The sequence below is a fragment of the Oncorhynchus masou genome, unplaced genomic scaffold (genome assembly GCF_036934945.1).
Source record: "Oncorhynchus masou masou isolate Uvic2021 unplaced genomic scaffold, UVic_Omas_1.1 unplaced_scaffold_1119, whole genome shotgun sequence".
In the NCBI taxonomy this organism is placed as follows: Eukaryota; Metazoa; Chordata; class Actinopteri; order Salmoniformes; family Salmonidae; genus Oncorhynchus; species Oncorhynchus masou.
Genome location: NW_027000923.1, coordinates 141,453 through 162,300, shown reverse-complemented (window position 1 = coordinate 162,300; position 20,848 = coordinate 141,453). Strand labels below are relative to the sequence as shown.

Genomic DNA, 20,848 nt, shown 5'->3' with positions numbered 1-20,848 from the left:
GGAAGAGGAGAGACTGAGAGAGAGGAAGAGGAGAGACTGAGAGAGAGGAAGAGGAGAGACTGAGAGAGAGGAAGAGGAGAGACTGAGAGAGAGGAAGAGGAGAGACTGAGAGAGAGGAAGAGGAGAGACTGAGAGAGAGGAAGAGGAGAGACTGAGAGAGAGGAAGAGGAGAGACTGAGAGAGAGGAAGAGGAGAGACTGAGAGAGAGGAAGAGGAGGGACTGAGAGAGAGGAAGAGGAGGGACTGAGAGAGAGGAAGAGGGGAGACTGAGAGAGGAAGAGGGGAGACTGAGAGAGGAGGGGAGGTGGGGGAGAGAGGAGTGTTCAAACATGGAAGGAGAGAGAAATGGAGGAAGAGAGAGGAAATGAAAAGTGAGAGGTGACACTGGGTAAGAAGGAGAGGGGAGGAGAGATGGAGAGAAAGTTGCTTGGGTTTTGATCTGGATAGAGGGAGCGAGAAAGCGACAGTGAGATTGAACCAGGAGAGATGTAGAGACTGAAAAGAGATCTCTCTATTAAAACAACCAAATGGCATTTACATTTACAGTTAGTGAGTCATTTAGCAGACACTCTGATCCAGAGAGACTTACAGTTAGTGAGTCATTTGACACTCTGATCCAGAGAGACTTCCAGTTAGTGAGTCATTTAGCAGACACTCTGATCCAGAGATCTTCCAGTTAGTGAGTCATTTAGCAGACACTCTGATCCAGAGAGACTTACATTTAGTGAGTCATTTAGAGACACTCTGATCCAGAGACTTACAGTTAGTGAGTCATTTACCAACACTCTGATCCAGAGAGACATTAGTTAGTGAGTCATTTAGCAGACACTCTGATCCAGAGAGACTTACAGTTAGTGAGTCATTTAGCAGACACTCTGATCCAGAGAGACTTAGTTAGTGAGTCATTTAGCAGACACTCTGATCCAGAGAGACTTACAGTTAGTGAGTCATTTAGCAGACACTCTGATCCAGAGAGACTTAGTTAGTGAGTCATTTAGCAGACACTCTGATCCAGAGAGACTTACAGTTAGTGAGTCATTTAGCAGACACTCTGATCCAGAGAGACTTAGTTAGTGAGTCATTTAGCAGACACTCTGATCCAGAGAGACTTACAGTTAGTGAGTCATTTAGCAGACACTCTGATCCAGAGAGACTTACAGTTAGTGAGTCATTTAGCAGACACTCTGATCCAGAGAGACTTACAGTTAGTGAGTCATTTATCAGACACTCTGATCCAGAGAGACTTACAGTTAGTGAGTCATTTAGCAGACACTGATCCAGAGAGACTTACAGTTAGTGAGTCATTTAGCAGACACTCTGATCCAGAGAGACTTACAGTTAGTGAGTCATTTAGCAGACACTCTGATCCAGAGAGACTTACAGTTAGTGAGTCATTTAGCAGACACTCTGATCCAGAGAGACTTGCAGGAGCGACGAGGGTTAAAGTGCTTTGCTCAAAGGCACATTGACAGATGTTCTTATCTAGGCTGTTTGGGGATTCAAACCAGCGACCTCTCGGTTACTGGCCCAATGCTCTCAACTGCTTGCTACGTGTCATGAGCAGATCTGGGGTCAGTTGTGACATCCTGGATTTAGTGAGTTAGGATAACCCAATGTCATGTATAAACAAAAGTAAGAAGAGCAGATCTGGGGTCAGTTTTGACCTTCTAATGGTTAAGGTCTGAAAGCAGTCAGTTAGGGAACTTCTATATGGGTTTATATATATATACTCAAATTACAGTTTGCCAATGACTTAATTAGACGCTTTGGGGAGAGACTGTGGGGAATGCTGGGAAACGTTGCTGTGTGGTATGTGCGTGCGCCTGATTGGTTCTTTACGATGTCTTCTTCAAAAGAGATGTCTGCCTCCCCCTTTCTCTGTGTGACACCACACCAGACAGGTTATCAAGGCTAGAATTATGTTGACCACAGTGATCTAACACACACACACACACACACACACACACACACACACACACACACACACACACAAATCAAAAAGTCAACTGTAAATCATCTCTCTTGCTCTCTCCTCTCTCTCTTTATCTCTCCCTCCCCCATTTCTCCTCTCCCATTTCTCCTCTCCCATCTCTCCTCTCTCTCTCCTCTTTCTCTCTCCCTCTCCCCTCTCTCCTCTTCTCCCTCTCCCCTCTCTCTCTCCTTTCTCCCTTTAGGAGGGTACTAGAGGAGGCTCCTCTGATGACTAAAGCTCTGAGAGAATCTCAGATGAAGGATAAGATGGACAGATACCCCCGAGTGAGTTGTGTGGATGAATGTGTGTTGGCCCGTGTGTGTGTCAGATGCCCTTGAGTTTCTCCTACATTTACATGGAATCGACCACCAACCTGGAGCTGGATGCCAATAGTGATCCTAAATCTGTTACTACAGTAACATTAGCAATATAATAATGTGTGTGTGTGTGTGTGTGTCCAGGTAGTTCTGAGGGTCCAGTTCCCTGACAGATGTGTTCTACAGGGATTCTTCAGACCTCTAGAGACAGGTAGATCTCTCTCTTCCTCTCTCTCTTTCTCTCTTCCCTCTCTCTCTTTCTCTCTCTCTTTTTTCTCCTCTTCCCCTTCTCCCTTTCTGTCTCCTTGTATTAGGAACTATGTGTTGACTCTAGAGACAGTTAGATCTCTTTCTCTCTCTTTTCTCTCTCTCTCTCTCTCTTTCTCTCTCTCTTCCTCTTTCTCTCTCTTTCTCTTTTTCTCTCTTCCTCTCTCTTTCTTTCTCTCTTCTCTCTTTCTCTCTCTCTTCCTCTCTCCCTTTCTGTCTCCTTGTATTAGGAACTATGTTTGACTCTCTTAGATCTGTCTTCCTCTTCCCTCTTCTGTCTCTTTCTATTAGGAACTTGTGTTGACCATTAGAATCAAACTGGAACCATAGAGATTTGGAATAACTCTTTCTCTCTCCCCTTCTGTCTCCTTGAATCAAAGGAACCATAGAGATGTGATGGAATAATCATAGAATCACACTGGAACCATAGAGATGTGATATCTATCTGAACATTAGAATCAAACTGGAACCATAGAGATGTGATGGAATAACCATTAGAATCAAACTGGAACCATAGAGATGTGATGGAATAACCATTAGAATCAAACTGGAACCATAGAGATGTGATGGAATAACCATTAGAATCAAACTGGAACCATAGAGATGTGATGGAATAACCATTGGAATCAAACTGGAACCATAGAGATGTGATGGAATAACCATTAGAATCAAACTGGAACCATAGAGATGTGATGGAATAACCATTAGAATCACACTGGAACCATAGAGATGTGATGGAATAACCAGGTGGTTTTCAACTGTCCGTCCAGTTGCTGCTCTGAGGCACTTTGTGAAGAGCCACCTGCAGGACCCCCAACTACCCTTCTACCTGTGTGAGTATCGTTACTCTCTCCATCTCTCTCTCGCTCCTCTCTCTCTCTCTCTCTCTCTCTCTCTCTCTCCGTCTCTCTCGCTCCGTCTCTCTCCGTCTCTCTCGCTCCGTCTCTCTCTCTCTCGCTCCGTCTCTCTCTCTTTCTCTCGCTCCCTCTCTCTCTCCGTCTCTCTCTCTCGCTCCGTCTCTCTCTCTCTCGCTCCGTCTCTCTCTCTCGCTCAGTCTCTCTCTCTCGCTCCGTCTCTCTCTCTCTCTCCGTCTCTCTCTCCGCTCTCTCTTCTCGCTCCGTCTCTCTCTCTCGCTCCGTCTCTCTCTCGCTCCGTCTCTCTCTCGCTCCGTCTCTCTCTCTCGCTCCGTCTCTCTCGCTCCTTCTCCGTCTCTCTCTCTCTCTCCGTCTCTCTCTCTCTCGCTCCTTCGTCTCTCTCTCCTTCTCTCCGTCTCTCTCTCTCTCTCGCTCCGTCTCTCTCTCTCTCGCTCCGTCTCTCTCTCTCGCTCCGTCTCTCTCTCTCGCTCCGTCTCTCTCTCTCGCTCCGTCTCTCTCTCTCTCTCCGTCTCTCTCTCTCTCGCTCCGTCTCTCTCTCTCTCGCTCCTTCTCTCTCTCTCTCGCTCCTTCTCTCTCTCTCTCTCTCTCTCGCTCCTCTCTCTCTCTCTCTCTCTCCTTCTCTCTCTCTCTCTCTCGCTCCGTGTCTCTCTCTCTCTCGCTCCGTCTCTCTCTCTCTCGTCTCTCTCTCTCTCTCTCTCTCTCTCTCTCCGCTCTCTCTCTCTCTCGCTCCTTCTCTCTCTCGCTCCTCTCTCTCTCTCTCTCTCTCTCTCTCTCTCTCGCTCCGTGTCTCTCTCTCTCTCGCTCCGTGTCTCTCTCTCTCTCGCTCCGTGTCTCTCTCTCTCTCGCTCCGTGTCTCTCTCTCTCTCGCTCCGTGTCTCTCTCTCTCGCTCCGTCTCTCTCTCTCTCCGCTCCTCTCTCTAGCTCCGTCTCTCTCTCTCTCGCTCCGTCTCTCTCTCTCGCTCCGTCTCTCTCTCTCTCGCTCCGTCTCTCTCTCTCTCGCTCCGTCTCTCTCTCTCTCGCTCCGTCTCTCTCTCTCTCGCTCCGTCTCTCTCTCTCTCGCTCCGTCTCTCTCTCTCTCGCTCCGTCTCTCTCTCTCTCGCTCCGTCTCTCTCTCTCTCTCTCGCTCCGTCTCTCTCTCTCTCGCTCCGTCTCTCTCTCTCTCGCTCCGTCTCTCTCTCTCTCCGTCTCTCTCTCTCTCGCTCCGTCTCTCTCTCTCTCGCTCCGTCTCTCTCTCTCTCGCTCCGTCTCTCTCTCTCTCTTGCTCCGTCTCTCTCATCTCTCTCAATCAACTTTATACTGAACACAAATATAAAAGTTACATGCAACAATTTAAACGACTCTAATGAGTCACAGTTCATATAAGGAGATCAGTCAATTGAAATACATTTTAGGCCCTGATCTCTGTGGATTTCAGTCAGCGCACTCCCTCGACTTGAGACTTCTGTGGCGTTGTGTTGTGTGACAGACCTGCACATTTTAGTGGTCTTTTACGTGTAATGATCATGCTGTTTAATCAGCTTCTTGATATGTCACACCTGTCAGGTGGATGGATTATCTTGGCAGAGGAGAAATGCTCACTAACAGGGATGTAAACACATTATTGCAAAACAGTTTTAGTGAAATACGCTTCTTGTGCTTATGGAACATTTTTGGGATATTTTATTTCAGCTCATGAAACCAACAATTTACATGTTGTGTTTTATATTTTTGTTCAGTATATTTATAAAGCCCTTATTATATCAGCAAGCAATGTAGATGAGGCAGCACAGTGACTAGAGGAGACGGGGAGGGTCTCAGCACGTCTGAGACAAGGTACCATGTCTGGTGAACAGGTCAGGGGTCCATGGCCACAGGCAGAACTACAGAACCTCGACTGGCAGCATGACTGGGGAGGGACAGACAGGACTCTTGATGCATGGCCCTAGAGCTCAGGTCCTCAGGGGGGAGGGACAGACAGGACTCTTGAGGCATGGCCCTAGAGCTCAGGTCCTCAGGGGGGAGGGACAGACAGGAGGTCCTGAGGCATGGCCCCTAGAGCTCAGGTCTTCAGGGGGGAGGGACAGCCAGGAGTCCTGAGGCATGGCCCCTAGAGCTCAAGTCTTCAGGGGGAGGGACAGACAGGAGTCCTGAGGCATGGCCCTAGAGCTCAGGTCCTCAGGGGGGAGGGACAGACAGGAGTCCTGAGGCATGGCCCCTAGAGCTCAGGTCTTCAGGGGGGAGGGACAGCCAGGAGTCCTGAGGCATGGCCCCTAGAGCTCAGGTCCTCAGGGGGGAGGGGAGGGGGGCAGAGAGGTCTTCAGAGGAGAAGGAGTCTCCATCTCTCTCATTTTAAATATAAAATGATTCTTTCCTCCCTTCCAGTCATCGCTCCTCCTAAAACCATTCTGGAGGACCCAACAGCCACCCTCTTCCAGGTAAGCCCCCCCCCCCCTACAGATAAGACTATCCATGTCTCTAAAGAACAGAATGAAATTGGACTGGTAAACTTTTTGTATTGTTGCTCCAATCAGTGTAAAGTATTAATTAGGGTTGTAGTGTGTTTGAAACAGCATGGAGACATCACATGAACCCTACACAATAACAACACAACACAAGGAATTATCATGTGCTTCAGAACAATACATCTCTCTCTCTGTTGCTCTTTTCTCTCCTGTCCTCCTCTTCCTCCTCCTCCTCTCTCTCTGTTGCTCTTTTCTCTCCTGTCCTCCTCTTCCTTTCTCTCTCTGTTGCTCTTTTCTCTCCCGTCCTCCTCCTCTCTCTCTCTGTTGCTCTTTTCTCTCCTGTCCTCCTCTTCCTCTCTCTCTCTGTTGCTCTTTTCTCTCCTGTCCTCCTCCTCTTCCTCGCTCTCTCTGTTGCTCTTTTCTCTCCTGTCCTCCTCCTCCCCTCTCTGTTGCTCTTTTCTCTCCTGTCCTCCTCTTCCTCTCTCTCTCTGTTGCTCTTTTCTCTCCTGTCCTCCTCTTCCTCCTCTCTCTCTCTGTTGCTCTTTTCTCTCCTGTCCTCCTCCTCTTCCTCTCTCTCTCTGTTGCTCTTTTCTCTCCTGTCCTCCTCCTCTTCCTCTCTCTCTCTGTTGCTCTTTTCTCTCCTGTCCTCCTCCTCTTCCTCTCTCTCTCTGTTGCTCTTTTCTCTCCTGTCCTCCTCCTCCTCCTCTCTCTCTCTGTTGCTCTTTTCTCTCCTGTCCTCCTCCTCCTCTCTCTCTCTGTTGCTCTTTTCTCTCCTGTCCTCCTCCTCCTCCCCTCTCTGTTGCTCTTTTCTCTCCTGTCCTCCTCCTCTTCCTCTCTCTCTCTGTTGCTCTTTTCTCTCCTGTGCTCCTCCTCCTCCTCTCTCTGTTGCTCTTTTCTCTCCTCTCCTCCTCCTCCTCCCCTCTCTGTTGCTCTTTTCTCTCCTGTCCTCCTCCTCTTCCTCTCTCTCTCTGTTGCTCTTTTCTCTCCTGTGCTCCTCCTCCTCCTCTCTCTGTTGCTCTTTTCTCTCCTGTCCTCCTCCTCCTCCTCTCTCTGTCTGTTGCTCTTTTCTCTCCTGTCCTCCTCCTCCTCCTCTCTCTCTGTTGCTCTTTTCTCTCCTGTGCTCCTCCTCCTCTCTCTCTTTTGCTCTTTTCTCTCCTGTCCTCCTCCTCCTCCTCTATCTGTTGCTCTTTTCTCTCCCGTCCTCCTCCTCCTCTCTCTCTGTTGCTCTTTTCTCTCCTGTCCTCCTCCTCCTCACTCTCTGTTGCTCTTTTCTCTCCTGTCCTCCTCCTCCTCCTCCTCTCTCTCTGTTGCTCTTTTCTCTCCTGTGCTCCTCCTCCTCCTCTCTCTGTTGCTCTTTTCTCTCCTGTCCTCCTCCTCCTCTCTCTCTGTTGCTCTTTTCTCTCCTGTGCTCCTCCTCCTCCTCTCTCTGTTGCTCTTTTCTCTCCTGTCCTCCTCCTCCTCTCTCTCTGTTGCTCTTTTCTCTCCTGTGCTCCTCCTCCTCCTCCTCTCTCTCTGTTGCTCTTTTCTCTCCTGTGCTCCTCCTCCTCTCTCTCTGTTGCTCTTTTCTCTCCTGTCCTCCTCCTCCTCTCTCTCTGTTGCTCTTTTCTCTCCTGTGCTCATCCTCCTCTCTCTCTGTTGCTCTTTTCTCTCCTGTGCTCATCCTCCTCCTCTTTCTGTTGCTCTTTTCTCTCCTGTCCTCCTCCTCCTCTCTGTTGCTCTTTTCTCTCCTGTGCTCCTCCTCCTCCTCTCTCTGTTGCTCTTTTCTCTCCTGTGCTCCTCTCTCTGTTGCTCTTTTCTCTCCTGTCCTCCTCTTCCTCTCTCTATCTGTTGCTCTTTTCTCTCCTGTCCTCCTCCTCCTCTCTCTGTGTCCATTTTCTGCCCTACTGACCTTCACCACTGTTTGATCTGGAGGGAGGAAGACAGAGGGGGAGGGAGAGATGGGGGGGTGTCTGATGTGTGAGGTTGCAAGGATTAGATTCACAGGGAGTGTAGAGATCGCCACGATTACACCCTTAGAAGTACACACCAGTCTGGAGAGAGATTCTGGAGCCATCTGACAGACAGACAGGCAGGCAGGCAGACAGACAGACAGACAGGCAGAGAGGCAGACAGACAGGCAGAGAGGCAGACAGACAGGCAGAGAGGCAGACAGACAGGCAGAGAGGCAGACAGACAGGCAGAGAGGCAGACAGACAGGCAGAGAGGCAGACAGACAGGCAGACAGACAGACAGACAGATTCTTCGATGACTTTGTGTGATGTGACAGAAGGAATGTTCCCATCCCAGCAGCCTCTGATAGCAGCCCTCCCCTCCATCTCCCCTGCCTACGGAGACGGCCAGAGTCTAAGGGAGCATGTTGTGCCCAGGGAGAGAGTGGTGGAATGTCTGTTATCCCAGTGCTACACATTGTTTCTGGTTCAGAGAGTCTCTAATAATAGTCATTAACAGCTCTGTCCATAATAGAAACCAGAAGGACTGGAGGGAGAGAGGTAGAGAGAGGACTGAGGGGAGAGGGGTAGGTAGAGGGGAGAGGGGTAGGTAGAGGGGTGAGGAGGGGGTAGAGAGAGGACTGAGGGGGTAGAGAGAGGACTGATGGGGGTAGAGAGAGGGGACTGAGGGGTAGGTAGAGGGGGGGAGGGAGGTAGAGGGGTGGGGAGGGAGGACTGAGGACAGGGGAGGACTGAGGACAGAGGGAGGACTGAGGACAGAGGGAGGACTGAGGACAGAGGGAGGACTGAGGACAGAGGGAGGACTGAGGACAGAGGGAGGACTGAGGACAGAGGACTGACAGAGGGAGGACTGAGGACAGCGGGAGGACTGAGGACAGCGGGAGGACTGAGGACAGCGGGAGGACTGAGGACAGCGGGGGGTAGAGAGAGGACAGAGGGAGGACTGAGAGTAGAGGGGGGTGGGGAAACGACAGAGGGGGGTAGAGAGCAGACAGAGGGAGGACTGAGGGTAGAGGGGTAGAGAGAGGGGTAGACAGAGAGGACAGGGGGAGAGAGGTAAAGAGAGGACAGAAGAGGACTGAGGACAGAGGGGGGTAAGAGAGAGGACAAAGTGGGAAGGACGGCAGGGAGAGAAGGTTTTGGGGCTGTGTCTATCCTCAGCAGACAGCACTAGAGATATGTTTAACGGTCTGTCTGTCTACCTCTCTCAGGTAAACAGTAGAGTCAGAATAATAACTGAACTCTGTCTGTTTCCACCCTGTAATCACCAGTCTGTCAGTCATTACAGCCATCGGCACCATGGAAACCTTTGACTTTCAGGGCTTGTGATGCAGGTTGTTGTTTGGCTCTCGGTGAAGGTGTTTTCCCAGCCGCTCGATGAGCCTTCAGTTAGTGGTCGACTTCACACTGTTTGGTGAAGAAGCTGTTTGAGTGTTAGAAGTGGATTGAAACGGGCGTCTCTCTCTCTCTCCAGGCTGACCTGTTCCCTGCTGCCCTGGTCTACTTTGGCTCTGACGTCAAGACAGGTCCGTCTCCCTTTCCCTCGGTTTGATTTCAACGTGTTCCCTTGGATGAGATGGTTCTGAAGGTGTGTTCTCTCTCCACAGAGAGTTACTTAGAGAGACATCTCCTGGATTCCAGTGTCTCGGCCCTACAAGCAGACGAGGCCATTGCTGGGTCAGTCTACTATTGACATTTAACAACCAAACAACAACATTTTATTTGTGTGTGTGAGGAGAGGATCAGAACATCCTGTTGGTGGAACTGCCCCATCGTCGTGGCAACACGGCTCGGCTGTGTTTCCCCGGGTGACGGCTCTATTTTTCTGTCACAGCGCTGTCATCATCGGAATCCCTTTGAAGGGTTCTGGCCAGGGCTCTGGCCAAACGTGCAGACATCACCCCCACCTCCCCACCTCCCCTCTCTAAAGATAGAGCCATTTCCCCAATCTGACCCCCACCTGTCCCCCTCCACCATCAGTCGAGGACACACCTCCCCCACCTCCCCCTAAAGATAGAGCCATTTCCCCAATCTGACCCCCACCTGTTTCCCCAATCTGCCCCCTCCACCATCAGTCGAGGACACACCTCCCCCTCCCCCTCCTCTAAAGATAGAGCCATTTCCCCAATCTGACCCCCACCTGTTGCCCCCCTCCACCATCAGTCGAGGACATCACACACACTCATTAACCCACCTCCCCCTTTCATCCATCCACTCCTCTCTTTACCACTCCTCATCTCTCTCCTCCTGTCCCTAATTCCACCATTAGCTTCAAAGGGGATGCCAGGGCACCTTCTACCTGTGAGGGAGGGTGAGAGAGAGAGGAGGAGTGGGAGATGCTCCCTCTCCCCTACTTCTGTGAGGGGGAGGGCGAGAGAGAGGAGGGGGGAGATGGGACCTTCTACCTCTCCCCTACTTCTGTGAGGGAGGGAGGGTAAGAGAGAGAGATATTGACATAGTGGAGGGAAAGAGAGAGAGGGACGTTTAAGTTATTGAAAATGTGGCACCCGGGTCAAAGGTGAAATGTTGTTCTGTCAGGAGAGGATGTGTTTGTTCCATCTCCTGGACAGGAAGTCATGCGATAGTGGTGTCATGACCTTTCCTAACCTCTGAGGTCACTTGTCTTGGCCACATGAAAGAGCCTGAACCCCCTGGGACACACACACACACACACACACACGCTCCCCAAACACGTCCTCTGCCCCATCTGGAGAGTCCAGAAATGTCTTTCCCTGAGTTGGGGTCGAGAGAGAGATTGGTTTTGAGAATTTAAAGTACAGGAAGTGTGTCTGTGTTCAGAATACACATCTGATGAAATCCTGTGGACTGAATGCTCTTTCCTCTCCTCCTTCCCTTTCTCTCTCCTTCATTCATTCCTCCCCCTCTCTCCCCCTCCCCCTCCCCCTCTCCTCACCCTCTCTCTCTCCCCCTCTCTCTCCCCTCCCTCCCTCTCCTCCTCTCCTCTCTCTCCCTCCCTCTCTCTCCCCCCTCTCTCCTCACCCTCTCTCTCTCTCCCTCCCTCTCTCTCCCCCTCTCTCCTCACCCTCTCTCTCCCCCCCTCTCTCCTCACCCTCTCTCCTCACCCTCTCTCCCCCCCTCTCTCCTCACCCTCTCTCCCTCACCCTCTCTCTCTCCCCCCCTCTCTCCTCACCCTCTCTCCTCTCCCCCCTCTCTCCTCACCCTCTCTCCCCCCCTCTCCTCACCCTCTCTCTCACCCCCCCCTCCCTCACCCTCTCTCCTCGCCCTCTCTCTCCCTCACCTTCTCTCTCTCCCCCTCTCCCCTCACCCTCTCTCCCCTCCCCCCCCTCTCTCCCTCACCCTCTCTCTCCCCCTCTCTCTCCTCCCTCTCTCCTCACCCTCTCTCTCTCCCTCCCTCTCTCTCCCCCCTCTCTCCCCCTCACCCTCTCTCCCCTCTCCCCCCTCTCTCCTCACCCTCTCTCCTCACCCTCTCTCTCTCCCCCTCTCTCCTCACCCTCTCTCTCTCCCCCTCTCCTCACCCTCTCTCTCTCCCCCCCGTCTCTCCCCACCCTCTCTCTCTCCCCCTCTCTCCTCACCCTCTCTCTCTCCCCCTCTCCCTCACCCTCTCTCTCTCCCCCTCTCTCCTCACCCTCTCTCTCCCCCTCTCTCCTCACCCTCTCTCTCACCCTCTCTCCCCCCCTCTCTCTCCTCACCCTCTCTCTCCCCCCTCTCTCCTCTCACCCTCTCTCTCTCTCCCCCTCTCTCCTCACCCTCTCTCCTCACCCTCTCTCTCTCTCCCTCTCCCCTTCTCTCCTCACCCTCTCTCTCTCTCCCCCTCTCTCTTCACCCTCTCTCCCCTCTCACAGCTGTATGCCCAGGTCTTCGCCCCCCTCCTCCTTCTCTTCCATGGTAACAGAGGAGCCCCTTCCAGATACCACCGCGGGGACCAGGGAGATTGAGGAGGAGGAAGAGGAGCCGAACACACACAGCCAGGCCACCAAACCAGTCAGGACGGACACCGGCAAGGTCCCCAAGTGGCTCAAACTGCCAGGTACACTACCAATCAGACCTGTTAAAGGGGAGGTCACTCTAAAATGACCTACTATTACCTAACTGATAAAGGGTTAAAGGGGAGGTCACTCTAAAATGACCTACTATTACCTAACTGATAAAGGGTTAAAGGGGAGGTCACTCTAAAATGACCTATTACCTAACGGATAAAGGGTTAAAGGGGTAGGTCACTCTAAAATGACCTACTATTACCTAACGGATAAAGGGTTAAAGGGGTAGGTCACTCTAAAATGACCTACTATTACCTAACGGATAAAGGGTTAAAGGGGTAGGTCACTCTAAAATGACCTACTATTACCTAACGGATAAAGGGTTAGGTCACTCTAAAATGACCTATTACCTAACGGATAAAGGGTTAAAGGGGTAGGTCACTCTAAAATAACCTATTACCTAACTGTTAAAGAGTTAAAGGGGAGGTCACTCTAAAATGACCTACTCTTACCTAACTGATAAAGGGTTAAAGGGGAGAGTTCTCTAAAATGACCTACTATTACCTAACGGATAAAGGGTTAAAGGGTAGGTCACTATAAAATGACCTATTACCTAACGGATAAAGGTAACATCAGCAATTCTCCGTCCTTGTTAAAGAGTGTGACAGATCTAATTCCACCAGGACGGCAGGAAGCCTCGAGGTCAGAGCGTTGGGCCAGTAGCCAAAAGGTCGCTGGTTCATAATGCTGGAGCCGACACGGTGAACAATCTGCCGTTGTGCCCCTGAGCAAGGCACTTAACCCTCCGATGTTGGTGAGGAGAGGGAGGGCTCACTCTGTGGATGTCTCCAAAGACAGTTAGGATCTGCTACACACACATTAACCAATTACACACTGCTACACACACATTAACCACTTACACACTGCTACACACACATTAACCACTTACACACTGCTACACACACATTAACCACTTACACACTGCTACACACACATTAACCACTTACACACTGCTACACACACATTAACCACTTACACACTGCTACACACACATTAACCACTTACACACTGCTACACACACATTAACCAATTACACACTGCTACACACTCATTAACCAATTACACACTGCTACACACACATTAACCACTTACACACTGCTACACACACATTAACCACTTACACACTGCTACACACACATTAACCAATTACACACTGCTACACACTCATTAACCAATTACACACTGCTACACACACGTTAACCAATTACACACTGCTACACACACGTTAACCAATTACACACTGCTACACACACATTAACCACTTACACACTGCTACACACACATTAACCAATTACACACTGCTACACACACATTAACCAATTACACACTGCTACACACTACAAGTGTGAAATAGGACAATTATAAGCACCTACCAAATTATTATAATTGTTTTAAAGGGAGAGTTCATCCTAAAATGAATGGATTGTCAATTCCTCGTTCATCTGTTCAGTCTCCTATGTGATGAGACTGTAGTTTCCCTCTTCAGCATGCTGACCCTGTTCACACTGACATAGAGAGGTCACGCTGGTGGGCCACGTGATTATTCACATCCAACCTGCCATATGGACGTGATGTATAACGTCGCAAGAGGCTGCGATGTTCCCCTTTATTTGACCCTTCATTGATACAACAACGAGACCACACTACCTCCTCTAATGAGATGCGCTGGACTCCGTTCATTCACTCTGCACAGAGGATGCTGACCAATCACAAGCGGGCTCTCTCACTCTCTGCATGGCATACACATGCTGGCCAATCACAAGGGTCCCCTGCTTAAAGTGCCCAGTTAGATGTTGGTGAGGAGAGGGAGGGCTTTACCAAAGACAGTACAGTAGGAGAAACTCTGGGGCTTTACCAAAGACAGTACAGTAGGAGAAACTCTGGGGCTTTACCAAAGACAGTACAGTAGGAGAAACTCTGGGGCTTTACCAAAGACAGTACAGTAGGAGAAACTCTGGGGCTTTACCAAAGACAGTACAGTAGGAGAAACTCTGGGGCTTTACCAAAGACAGTACAGTAGGAGAAACTCTTGGGCATGTCTTCAACAGGGTGGCAGTATTTCAGCATGTCTTCAACAGGGTGGCAGTATTTCAGCATGTCTTCAGTGGGGTGGCAGTATTTCAGCATGTCTTCAGCAGGGTGGCAGTATTTCAGCATGTCTTCAACAGGGTGGCAGTATTTCAGCATGTCTTCAGCAGGGTGGCAGTATTTCAGCATGTCTTCAACAGGGTGGCAGTATTTCAGCATGTCTTCAACAGGGTGGCAGTATTTCAGCATGTCTTCAGCAGGGTGGCAGTATTTCAGCATGTCTTCAACAGGGTGGCAGTATTTCAGCATGTCTTCAGGGGGGTGGCAGTATTTCAGCATGTCTTCAACAGGGTGGCAGTATTTCAGCATGTCTTCAGTGGGGTGGCAGTATTTCAGCATGTCTTCAACAGGGTGGCAGTATTTCAGCATGTCTTCAGGGGGGTGGCAGTATTTCAGCATGTCTTCAACAGGGTGGCAGTATTTCAGCATGTCTTCAACAGGGTGGCAGTATTTCAGCATGTCTTCAACAGGGTGGCAGTATTTCAGCATGTCTTCAGCAGGGTGGCAGTATTTCAGCATGTCTTCAACAGGGTGGCAGTATTTCAGCATGTCTTCAGTGGGGTGGCAGTATTTCAGCATGTCTTCAGGGGGGTGGCAGTATTTCAGCATGTCTTCAGCGGGGTGGCAGTATTTCAGCATGTCTTCAACAGGGTGGCAGTATTTCAGCATGTCTTCAACAGGGTGGCAGTATTTCAGCATGTCTTCAGTGGGGTGGCAGTATTTCAGCATGTCTTCAACAGGGTGGCAGTATTTCAGCATGTCTTCAACAGGGTGGCAGTATTTCAGCATGTCTTCAACAGGGTGGCAGTATTTCAGCATGTCTTCAACAGGGTGGCAGTATTTCAGCATGTCTTCAACAGGGTGGCAGTATTTCAGCATTTCAACAGGGTGGCAGTATTTCAGCATGGCAGCATGTCTTCAGTGGGGTGGCAGTATTTCAGCATGTCTTCAACAGGGTGGCAGTATTTCAGCATGTCTTCAGCGGGGTGGCAGTATTTCAGCATGTCTTCAACAGGGTGGCAGTATTTCAGCATGTCTTCAGGGGGGTGGCAGTATTTCAGCATGTCTTCAGTGGGGTGGCAGTATTTCAGCATGTCTTCAGGGGGGTGGCAGTATTTCAGCATGTCTTCAACAGGGTGGCAGTATTTCAGCATGTCTTCAACAGGGTGGCAGTATTTCAGCATGTCTTCAACAGGGTGGCAGTATTTCAGCATGTCTTCAGTGGGGTGGCAGTATTTCAGCATGTCTTCAACAGGGTGGCAGTATTTCAGCATGTCTTCAGTGGGGTGGCAGTATTTCAGCATGTCTTCAGTGGGGTGGCAGTATTTCAGCATGTCTTCAACAGGGTGGCAGTATTTCAGCATGTCTTCAACAGGGTGGCAGTATTTCAGCATGTCTTCAACAGGGTGGCAGTATTTCAGCATGTCTTCAGTGGGGTGGCAGTATTTCAGCATGTCTTCAACAGGGTGGCAGTATTTCAGCATGTCTTCAACAGGGTGGCAGTATTTCAGCATGTCTTCAACAGGGTGGCAGTATTTCAGCATGTCTTCAGTGGGGTGGCAGTATTTCAGCATGTCTTCAACAGGGTGGCAGTATTTCAGCATGTCTTCAACAGGGTGGCAGTATTTCAGCATGTCTTCAACAGGGTGGCAGTATTTCAGCATGTCTTCAGTGGGGTGGCAGTATTTCAGCATGTCTTCAGTGGGGTGGCAGTATTTCAGCATGTCTTCAGTGGGGTGGCAGTATTTCAGCATGTCTTCAGTGGGGTGGCAGTATTTCAGCATGTCTTCAACAGGGTGGCAGTATTTCAGCATGTCTTCAGGGGGATGGCAGTCGCTAGGCTACGTGCTACAGGTTTTTAAGGCACTTTGACCTATAATTCAAATTCTATTAACTGGTTGCGTATTTAGTTAGCTCACTATGTATGAATTCATAGCATCTCAGTTTAGTTCTCTACCCTGAACCTTGTTTTAACCATGTCTGGTGGAATTACCAAGTCAAAATCTCAATTCACAATTGCAATATCTGTCACAAATCAAAAATCACAATTCAACATGTTGGTCCAAATCATGCAGCCCTAAAAGTCACCCACCCTGTTTTCAAACATGAATCCATTGCAGATTTTAACACATTCCTACACACACACACACACTAACTACACACACACACACTAACTACACACACACACACACACACACACACACACACACACTAACTAACACACACACACACACACACACACACACACACACTAACTACACACACACACACACACTAACTACACACACACACACTAACGACACTCCGAAGGGCCCTCTTTAAAACCACAGTCAACAGGAAGTGTTGGAAAAGAATCGCCAGATGAGTCAAAAGGATGCTGTTCTGGGGACGGTACACGCCCCTTTACACACACATTTATTAGTTCAGGATGGTTTCGCCTCCACCCCCAGGGGACCTCTGCTGACACGCAGCCCCAGTCAGAGTTCTCCGTTCTGGGCCACATGAAACACTGCGGGCCCCTGTTGTCTGGCGCTCCGGAGACTGGGGTTGCTGTGTTGTGGTGGAGCTGGTTGTTGCGGTGCTCCAGCTGTTTTGGTTGTTTTTCTGTTTTGTTTGTGGGAAGGATGGTCTCACTAGTTGTTGTATTGTTTTCTGGTGATGTGGGAGCTGTGGCTAGTTGTTGTAGTGTTTTCTGGTGACGTGGGAGCTGTGGCTAGTTGTTGTAGTGTTTTCTGCTGGTGTGGGAGCTGTGGCTAGTTGTTGTAGTGTTTTCTGCTGGCGTGGGAGCTGTGGCTAGTTGTTGTAGTGTTTTCTGGTGACGTGGGAGCTGTGGCTAGTTGTTGTAGTGTTTTCTGCTGGCGTGGGAGCTGTGGCTAGTTGTTGTAGTGTTTTCTGGTGACGTGGGAGCTGTGGCTAGTTGTTGTAGTGTTTTCTGCTGGTGTGGGAGCTGTGGCTAGTTGTTGTAGTGTTTTCTGCTGGTGTGGGAGCTGTGGCTAGTTGTTGTAGTGTTTTCTGCTGGCGTGGGAGCTGTGGCTAGTTGTTGTAGTGTTTTCTGCTGGCGTGGGAGCTGTGGCTAGTTGTTGTAGTGTTTTCTGGTGACGTGGGAGCTGTGGCTAGTTGTTGTAGTGTTTTCTGGTGGCGTGGGAGCTGTGGCTAGTTGATGTAGTGTTTTCTGGTGATGTGGGAGCTGTGGCTAGTTGTTGTAGTGTTTTCTGGTGACGTGGGAGCTGTGGCTAGTTGTTGTAGTGTTTTCTGGTGACGTGGGAGCTGTGGCTAGTTGTTGTAGTGTTTTCTGCTGGTGTGGGAGCTGTGGCTAGTTGTTGTAGTGTTTTCTGGTGATGTGGGAGCTGTGGCTAGTTGTTGTAGTGTTTTCTGCTGGCGTGGGAGCTGTGGCTAGTTGTTGTAGTGTTTTCTGCTGGCGTGGGAGCTGTGGCTAGTTGTTGTAGTGTTTTCTGGTGACGTGGGAGCTGTGGCTAGTTGTTGTAGTGTTTTCTGGTGGCGTGGGAGCTGTGGCTAGTTGTTGTAGTGTTTTCCGGTGACGTGGGAGCTGTGGCTAGTTGTTGTATTGTTTTCTGCTGGCGTGGGAGCTGTGGCTAGTTGTAGTGTTTTCTGCTGGCGTGGGAGCTGTGGCTGGCATCGTGCTCCTCTTTATCAAATAAGAAAGTCTAATTAAAAAGAAAGAGAGAGGAGGGGAGGAGACAGGATGGCATTGTGGACTACATGTGGATGGTTTGGGGAAAGGGATGAAGGGAGGATGGGCCTGGGGGAAGGGATGAAGGGTGGATGGTCTGGGGGAAGGGTGGATGGGTCTGGGGGCAGGGATGAAGGGAGGATGGGTCTGGGGGAAGGGATGAAGGGTGGATGGGTCTGGGGGAAGGGATGAAGGGTGGATGGGTCTGGGGGAAGGGATGAAGGGTGGATGGTCTGGGGGAAGGGATGAAGGGTGGATGGGTCTGGGGGAAGGGATGAAGGGTGGATGGGTCTGGGGGAAGGGATGAAGGGTGGATGGGTCTGGGGGAAGGGATGAAGGGTGGATGGGTCTGGGGGAAGGGATGAAGGGTGGATGGGTTTGGGGGAAGGGATGAAGGGTGGATGGGTCTGGGGGAAGGGATGAAGGGTGGATGGGGAAGGGATGAAGGGTGGATGGGTCTGGGGGAAGGGATGAAGGGTGGATGGGTCTGGGGGAAGGGATGAAGGGTGGATGGGTCTGGGGGAAGGGATGAAGGGTAGATGGGTCTGGGGGAAGGGATGAAGGGTGGATGGGTCTGGGGGAAGGGATGAAGGGTGGATGGGTCTGGGGGAAGGGATGAAGGGTGGATGGGTCTGGGGGAAGGGATGAAGGGTGGATGGGTCTGGGGGAAGGGATGATGGGTGGATGGGTTTGGGGGAAGGGATGAAGGGTGGATGGGTCTGGGGGAAGGGATGAAGGGTGGATGGGGAAGGGATGAAGGGTGGATGGGTCTGGGGGAAGGGATGAAGGGTGGATGGGTCTGGGGGAAGGGATGAAGGGTGGATGGGTCTGGGGAAGGGATGAAGGGTGGATGGGTCTGGGGGAAGGGATGAAGGGTGGATGGGTCTGGGGGAAGGGATGAAGGGTGGATGGGTCTGGGGGAAGGGATGAAGGGTGGATGGGTCTGGGGGAAGGGATGAAGGGTGGATGGGACTGGGGGAAGGGAGACACTGTTTAGCTTTCAGTGAGACGTGGCCTGTCTGTCTCTGTTTCTCTTTATTTGTGCTTGTCTATGTGACTGTCTAACTGGTTGTCTGCCTGTCATTCTCTCTGACTGTCTAACTGGTTGTCTGCCTGTCATTCTCTCTGACTGTCTAACTGGTTGTCTGCCTGTATCCCTCTCTGACTGTCTAACTGATTGTCTGCCTGTATCCCTCTCTGACTGTCTAACTGGGTGTCTGCCTTTCTCCCTCTCTGACTGTCTAACTGGTTGTCTGACTGTCTAACTGATTGTCTGCCTGTCTCCCTCTCTGACTGTCTAACTGATTGTCTGCCTGTCTTCCTCTCTGACTGTCTAACTGATTGTCTGCCTGTCTTCCTCTCTGACTGTCTAACTTGTTGTCTGCCTGTCTTCTTCTCTGACTGTCTGATTGTCTTCCTCTCTGACTAACGGGTTGTCTGTAGGCCATTATATCAGTTACTCTGATGTGTTCTTTATTCAACACCAGATTCCCACTTCAGTCCAGAACTCTTCCAGATGCTTCCAGACCAGGAATTGTCTGTATGTCTATTCTTCAGATTCATCGGCGTCTTGAGCCAAACCAGGACACACACACTCCCAGTCTATCCCTCTCCATCATAGGAGTGGTGGGGTGTGTGTGTGTGTGTGTGTGTGTGTGTGTGTGTTAACAGTGTGTAATGTGTGTGTGTGTGTGTGTGTGTGTGTGTGTGTGTGTGTTTGAGAAGAGACTAATGTGTGTTTGTGCCAATATAATTCCAATTCTGGTTTGTCTCAAGATGGTGATGAGTCTGAATAGTTAAACAGAATTCCATGTCTGGAAGAGTCTGTTATTATTAACAGTGATGGCAATGGGTTACAATAGGCCTAGCAAGCTTCCTTCTTATTCAAGCAAGCTTCCTTCTTAACAGTGTATAATGGGTTACGATAGGCCTAGCAAGCTTCCTTCTTAACAGTGTATAAAGGGTTATAATAGGCCTAGCAAGCTTGCTTCCTTAACAGTTTAACCGGTTATAATAGGCCTAGCAAGCTTCCTTCTTAACAGTTTAACCGGTTATAATAGGCCTAGCAAGCTTCCTTCTTAACAGTGTATAAAGGGTTATAATAGGCCTAGCAAGCTTCCTTCTTAACAGTTTAACCGGTTATAATAGGCCTAGCAAGCTTCTTAACAGTTTATAACAGGTTATATGCCTAGTAGTTTTTCTGACTGAAAGTCAACATGTTACAGTGCTGATCAAGGAAAACACATTTCTTTGGACATTTTTCATGGTTGTTAAGACTTGTGTGTCTCAATAAAGTTTTATAAGATCCAACTGTTATTTCCTCTGATATTATGTTTTTATTGTCTCCAGGTAAGAAATGAGGATAGTGATCAGATGACTACGGCTACCATAGAGGGACATACAGAACAGAGCGGACGCCCCAACACACTGTTCCCCCTACCTTTTTATTAACATGAAATTCCAGGCTCAAAGTGGATTGTGATGTATTCAAACCCATTGTGAATCCAGTGTGCACTTCAAATAGTTTTACAAGAGTTCCAAAACATGAAACAAATGAATTAAAGGAATCTACAATATCTCCATTGCCAATATGTGGTTGTGTGTTTTCTCTCTGAGTTGATATCAGAACAGTGCTCAGAACTGAATGAGCTCTATTTCATTGCTTCTGTTCTTTTGTAACAGGCTATGTATTGTTCTGTTGGTTTCTCTCTCCACACAGTCGTTGGAAGTCGTGCCAGAGACTCTGCTGTTCGTGCTCCATGTGTTAGCTACCTGGATTCAGACTGCGTTCTTGTATTCCAGAGAATAGAGAGGGAGGGGGGCAGTGCCCAGTCTGTCATTCAGATATTGTGTAGTTGTTTTTTTATACATTAGCCCCTGTTCGGTTCTTTTGAAGTCCCGCAGACCAACACATACACCTGTCCTGCAGACACCCACACACACCCGTCCTGCAGACCAACACACACACATGTCCCGCAGACACCCAAACCCACCTGTCCCGCAGACACCCACTGACACCTGTCCCGCAGACACCCACACGTGCCTGTCCCGCAGACACCCACCGACACCTGTCCCGCAGACACCCAAACCCACCTGTCCCAAAGACACCCAAACCCACCTGTCCCGCAGACACCCACTGACACCTGTCCCGCAGACACCCAAACCCACCTGTCCCAAAGACACCAAACCCACCACCTGTCCTGCAGACACCCACTGACACCTGTCCCGC

General features: G+C 50.0%; 1 protein-coding gene across 1 annotated transcript in view; it reads left to right on the top strand.

Annotated features, from left to right (window-relative positions):
• The window catches only part of aspscr1 (ASPSCR1 tether for SLC2A4, UBX domain containing), a 41,197-nt gene extending 20,989 nt beyond the window's left edge, over positions 1-20,208 (top strand). The window contains exons 11-18 of the mRNA XM_064958063.1: positions 2,175-2,256; positions 2,434-2,500; positions 3,327-3,389; positions 5,793-5,845; positions 9,296-9,347; positions 9,429-9,498; positions 11,646-11,830; positions 19,969-20,208. Of these exons, the coding sequence (XP_064814135.1) occupies positions 2,175-2,256; positions 2,434-2,500; positions 3,327-3,389; positions 5,793-5,845; positions 9,296-9,347; positions 9,429-9,498; positions 11,646-11,830; positions 19,969-19,979 (583 nt within the window). The 3' untranslated portion in view covers positions 19,980-20,208. The remainder of the gene's footprint in view (positions 1-2,174; positions 2,257-2,433; positions 2,501-3,326; positions 3,390-5,792; positions 5,846-9,295; positions 9,348-9,428; positions 9,499-11,645; positions 11,831-19,968) is intronic.
• Positions 20,209-20,848: the final 640 nt, after the last annotated feature.